This window comes from Sesamum indicum, linkage group LG2 (genome assembly GCF_026168435.1).
Source record: "Sesamum indicum cultivar Baizhima isolate 11 linkage group LG2, ASM2616843v1, whole genome shotgun sequence".
NCBI classification, from domain to species: domain Eukaryota; kingdom Viridiplantae; phylum Streptophyta; class Magnoliopsida; order Lamiales; family Pedaliaceae; genus Sesamum; species Sesamum indicum.
In genome coordinates, this window is record NC_142658.1 from 19,963,200 (window position 1) to 19,969,362 (window position 6,163).

Below are 6,163 nucleotides of genomic sequence, written 5' to 3' on the forward strand. Positions count from 1 at the left end.
AAACAAACTCACACGAACTAAATGCATGCATGGCCAAACAGCCCCTCATCAGCACATTCATGGTCACAGCTCTTCGCTCAACAGCATTTTTTGTACTTTTCTTATTTATGCGTGGTGTTCATCTCGATTCTTTTCTGATATCACTAATTTTGTTAAGATTTTAAAAGTAAAACATAAAGTTAATTTTAATTTCTGAAATAGTCTGCAAGACACTCGATATCTTGTACAATGACGTATAGATAATTGTTGGCTTGAATGCATTTAATTGTTGGGTTTAATGCAATTTTTAGGTGTATGATATTATAAATGAGCAAATAATCCTCATATAAAAAATAATAGTAATTTACCCTTCTATATTTTTTAAAATGAAATAATATTTCGCTTTATTTAGGGAGGTAAATTGCTTAATTTCAAAAAAATATAAGGGAGTAAATTGTTGTACTTCAAAAAATACAGAGGGATAAATTGCTAATTTTTTTTCATAGAGGGATAATCTGCACATTTACAATATCACGGGGGCTAAATTACATTTTTTCCCCATTTTTTTGTCCCATTAGATTATCTGGCCATTTCTTTTAGGATAATATTTGTGTCCCGTACCTTTGGTTTTTGCAATTTAAATTTTTTCCAACGAAGTTCACCCTTCTCGACCAAAAAATTAATGCTTGTGATCTCACGCGATCTTAATTTTAAAATTGGGGCTACTGTTCTTTGAACTTTCTAAAGAAACATTTTGTGGTCTTGCAATTTTTTCTAATTTTTGTTATTTCAGTCATTTTTTTCGAAGGAGTTCACTCGCATGTGGAGGTGAATTCTAACAAGAAAAAATGTCTGAAATCATGAAAATTTGAAAAAATGACTAAAAAGTTGAAGGACAAAAATGCCAAATAATAGACCAAAAATGCATTTAATCCATATACTCTGCGTACTACAAGAAATATAATATTTGACCATATCTAATTGTCAGGATTAAAAATAAATAGTTATGATAAATAGTCATGACTACGAACAAATTAACAACATTTGTTGGTTGTAGTTTTTGTAAGTGTGACTGAAATATTTATTATGACAAATATTTTGTCGTAGTGAATAAATTAAGTATTTGTATCGATTTTAATTAATTATAATTAATAATAATCACTAATCACAATCTTTAATCAATAGTCCCTAAAATATAGTCAATAAAAAATAATTTTCTAGTGCCATTATTAAAAAAATGGATATGTGTCAAGTGTCAACAATTTAATTACATGATATATTCCACAATAAATGTTAAGATCTGCAAGAGCTAATATCCTAAATTTATTAAGGTAGATAATTGATTTTTAAAAGACAATTATTTAAATGAAAATTTCAAGGCTTGTCGGTGACACGATGTTCTAGATAAACAAGAAAATAATTAAATTTGTGATATAGAAATAATATATATTGAAAATTACGACACCATCTGACGGGACGTTTGGTCCAGAAATTTGATGTCACTAATCGAGCATGGCCGCTGGACTACTGTTAGATTGGGACGTCAGACGAGATGGCAATTCAGTTGTACATTTATTAGCTCCTTCATCAAATATTTTTTTCTGCTGGCAGTGTGTGGACGGAATAATTCGGATATGGAGTAAGTATTTTAAATAACTCAATATTAAATGAATTGAAAGTTATTACAATGTCACAAAATATATACAAAATGAAAGTTTAAAAATTTAATTTTTTTTTTAATTTGGCATGAATTTGTCCAAACAAATTGATGGATTTGTTACTATTAATTTGAAAATTTTAAATTCAAATTCGCAGATCCAAACACAATTAATAAATAATTTTGGTAATAATATGATTTTTTTTGCCCTAACTATTTTTAATTTGTTGTATTTAAAAAATGCCCCTCCCGGATAAAATCTACCAATTTACCAAAGTAGCTTAGGTAATTTCCCAAATAAATTAATAATACACAACCTTTTTCTACCTGAACATTTGCTACCTATGATGATTACATTCAAACACTCCCAACTTTTATATCTTAATCACTTATCTAACTTTTTTCAATTAATCACTTTTAAAAACCTTAAGTTTTTGCAGACAGCGCACAATTAGCTTTGGGATTTACCAAAGGCTAGGGGTGGGCAAACGGATCGGGTTAATCGATTCCCAACCCGACCCAATCGGTTGCGGATGAAATGGGTTGAATTATTTTTAATTGCCTGTTTTTAATCGGGTTGGGTTCGAGTTTTAAAACCCAACCCGAATAACCCGATCGGGTACCCAATTAGAAAAGGGGCAAAATTAGGGAGGATTTATTTCATAAAATTAGATGTCTGAGTTTGTGCATTTTGCTAATACAAAAATTGAGTTTTTTGTTACTAACTTGCTAGTTATGAAATTATATGTTTAAAATGAGTTTATAAATTATAAGTGTTGGGCTATTAGTTATGTTTTTAGTTGGGTTAATGGAGTTTTGTGATTCTTTCAATGGCAATTTATTTTGTGAATAAAATTTTATTACTTCATAATAAAAATAATAATAGAAAAAAATTCTAACTTGTAGAAATCACTCGAACCCGACCGTCGGATATTCGAACTTGACGGGTACCCAACTAATCGAGTGAGTCGGGTACCCGCTCTACTTGGGTTCAAGATCAAGTAGTGTTATACACTACTAACTAATCGGGTAACTTACCCAATTAACTCAAACCCGATTAACCCTACCCGACGCACACTCCTACCAACGGCAGTGGTAGAAAACACGTCCGGGGCATGGAATGGAGGGAAGGTTCGCTACATTCGATCAAAAAGAGAAGTCTCTGAATTAAGTGTATTCCAATTAGTATGCCAAGAATATACGTACAGTCATTCTTGGATTGCAGAGCAGAGGAGCTAGTGCCTAATGGCCCTTCTTGTCGGATCCCGACTCGGCCTACACGACGACAATCGAGATTTTATATTTTATGTTCATGCCTCATGGACTAGGCCAAACAGGCAATCGCCATCTTCCTGATCGTCAGTTTGTATTTCGGTTGATGTTTTATCTCGTATTTAACGTAATTCATGTAGACATTTAAACATGCATAAAATATTTCCTTAAATGCATCAATGAACAACAGTTTGAGGAGGGAAAATCACATAAAAAGATTGTCCTAAAACGTTTAGTACCTGTGAAGAGATAACAAGAAAAATGTTGCTCACACTTATTCCAGGGATGATTCAGTGAGGACAAGGTAGACTCGTTCAACATACCTTTGCATTTTACCGTCCCAAAAGAACTCAAGGCCATAATTGATTGAGAGAAGTGATAATTACAGGATCGAGAGATTGGAGATAGTAGACAATCAAACAGGGAAGCACATGTTGACTGGCCGAACAGGTTCTGCCTCATTCTACGGAGCAGTGTTTGAGCAAATGCTGATAAATCACTTTGGAATTGAAACCAAGGAAAAGCCATTGAAGAAGCAAGAAGAAACTTGAAAAAGAGAAGCAAGTAATGAATTAGAGAGTTAGCAGTACATATACAGCACCCTTCACTCTGGTAGTCAACGGATTAACTGTAAACTAACTAATCTAATCACCTAACTTAAACTAAACAAGCCTGAAGTGCAAAGCAGCTGTCAAGGCTAACCTGTCAACGTCTAAGAACTCTAGCTAAAAGCGCCGTCACGCGTTTACCTAAAGAAATACGCGGAAACAAAGCTGGTAAAAGAGGAAGAACTTTGTTGTACTATTATTTGTGTTTTTTTTATTAATGAAAATTACGTTTATAAAAAAAAAATAAGCTGTTAAAAGAAAACGTAACTCATACTAATAAAAACGCACTTCTTTAAGTAACACCTTTGCCAGGGCCCTTGTCAAGTCAATGACACGTCCTTTTCTTCCTTCTTTCTTGTATGTTGCAGAACAGAAGCGGAAGCTGCGGTACAGAGATTAAGCTGGTGAATTAGGTAAGTTGCTGACGGTGGTAAAAGGTAGGTTTTCTTCAAGTACACATATGGACGGTTTTGTAAATAATTCCAAAAGCATTTATGCTTGGAAACCAAAATTACATAAAGTGGTTCGCAGTACAGTGGTTGTACCTCAAATTACAAAGAAAATAGTAATCATACAGACATTCTTTACTGTGACGTCAGCAAAACATCACATTTATTGATAAGCACCAAACAAAAGAGAAAGAGACATTGTCGTGATCAACTGGGCTTGCGCTTGAGGACGACAATGATTTCGAATGTCTTATCGTTGGCAGTGTCTGAGAGAACTGATGAAGCTGCAAGTTTGTTCGCATAAAGGTCGAACAGTTCGTCGATTATTTCACCACCAAAGTGATTTATCAGCATAAACTCAAAGGCAGCTCTGAAGATTGTGGCGCGGACTTTGGGGCCGGAGCTCAAGACGCGCTTCCCTGGATTGTATAGCGTCTCCATTCTTTCAATTGTGTAGTTGTTGCTACTCTCTATGATGCCCTTGAATTCTTCCGGGTTGGTGAAATACAATGGTAAGTTGAACGAATCTACCTTGTCCGCGCTGAATCTTCCCTGCATAATATGAAATATTGAAGATGATCAACAACTTTATAGACCAAAGAAAATATTCTTTGTCAGAAAATTTTAATCCAGATCGATTGACCAGAACTGAAGGAATTACATGACAAGTGCAATATACTTATCGTATGAGTTGCATGATAAATATATAAAACTTGTTCGTGATTAATTTGATTTGAATTATAATTTGGGTAAGAATTTTTCATTGTTTGCATCCGTAATGGGAGTTTACCTGTTTTGCCAAGTCCACGAGGCAAGAACCGAATACACCAAGCTCAGTGTCCACCGTGTAGGCGGTATCGGGATTGCAGGAGGCTGGGACTACAGGGAGAAGAATGGTTAATAATCCTCCAGGCATCAGCTCCTCGGCTCTGCAGTCCAAGAATGCCTTGGTTTCCTCGGCAAACTGATTTGTGTACGCTTCAAGTACTTCTTTTCGTGCTCCAAAATGGTGAATCTTCCCGTTGTTCCATGCTGGAGATGTCTTCTCCGCCACTGCCTTGGGCGCCCCGGAAAGCCAATTAAGAGCAAACGAAGAATACGCAAAATCGATAGAACGTTTGGGCAACAGACGGACTCGAAAAGAACCCGGCACTCCGGCAGCATAGTAGAGTCTCTTAGGTGGAAGTGACTTGAAAAGAGTATTGAAATCATTGAAGACTTGGTCGTTAAAGAAGACGTGAAAATCCGGGGTCAGGGAACTCAGTTCCTCAGTATCAAATTTTCTACTGATGGCTTGAGTTATAACATGCATGGCTGCAAAGGAGTTATGGCCGGTTGAGCAGCCGTAATCTGCGATCTTGAATGTGGAAGAAATTTGTTTGACATCTATTTTGGTGGAGATTTCTTCTTCAATTACTGGTCTTGCGGCTTCTACTATTCCTCCCTGCATTAATTCAGGAGGATATACATACATGTTACATTTATATATATACCTGGAATTATGATCTTCAGAAACCCTGTTCAATTGAATTAATGGATAGTAATAAATGCACCTGGAGAGATGAGTTCTGAGCATAGCTATTAGCTCCTTCGCCACCATTCATAACAGATTCGCCCTCCATTTTTCCTCTTCTGCAACTGCAAAAATCATGATGATAATCAAAAACTATTTATAATCAGTGATGAGAATTATGAGCTCGTGCGGATTCTGTGGAGTAGTTTAATTGCAAGATGTAATCGGAACATGTCTCGTGCGTCTCGTGTGGATTCCGTGCAATATTTAATTAATTGCGGGTGCGGCAAGGCGCAACAAAGAGGCCAACACAGACAAAATTTTTAAAAAAAAACAAATAAATAAAACCAACGAGGGAAAATGTCGAACACTAGGTTGGCGTTTTCTAGGTAACTGATTTTGGACTGCTCCGCCAAACCCATCCATCACACTCACGTTCACATTCATATTTACACCACCACCTGTTTTGTCACGTCTTCTCTTTACCTGTCCACGCCCCACTTCTCTATTCGTCATCCATCCTTTGTACCCTCTGCAATCTACATCTCCATCTTACTATATCCTTTATTATGGTAATATTGCAAAATTGGTTCCATGGGTTGGCAAAATTAGAACCGTAACTACAGGATTGACAATTTTAATCCTATAAGTATCGATTTTTTAGCAATTTCGGTCGGAAGGACCA

General features: G+C 35.7%; 1 protein-coding gene across 1 annotated transcript; it reads right to left on the minus strand.

Moving 5' to 3' along the window:
* Nucleotides 1-3,984: 3,984 nt before the first annotated feature.
* Nucleotides 3,985-5,745, minus strand: LOC105156273 (loganic acid O-methyltransferase). Its single transcript, XM_011072365.3, has 3 exons — nt 5,519-5,745; nt 4,756-5,409; nt 3,985-4,517 (listed from the first exon to the last, which is right to left on the minus strand). Exons 1-3 carry the CDS (start codon nt 5,585-5,587, stop codon nt 4,173-4,175), a joined length of 1,068 nt encoding a protein of 355 aa, XP_011070667.1. The 5' UTR covers nt 5,588-5,745; the 3' UTR covers nt 3,985-4,172.
* Nucleotides 5,746-6,163: the final 418 nt, after the last annotated feature.

Bases quoted from the DNA above. Each gene is read 5' to 3' on its own strand.
- LOC105156273 (XM_011072365.3), bottom strand. From the start codon at position 5,587: ATGGAGGGCGAATCTGTTATGAATGGTGGCGAAGGAGCTAATAGCTAT. The intron at 5,410-5,518 runs GTGCATTTATTA...GAATTAATGCAG, and splicing joins CTCAGAACTCATCTCTCCAG to GGAGGAATAGTAGAAGCCGC. The intron at 4,518-4,755 runs GTAAACTCCCAT...CATATTATGCAG, and splicing joins TCGTGGACTTGGCAAAACAG to GGAAGATTCAGCGCGGACAA.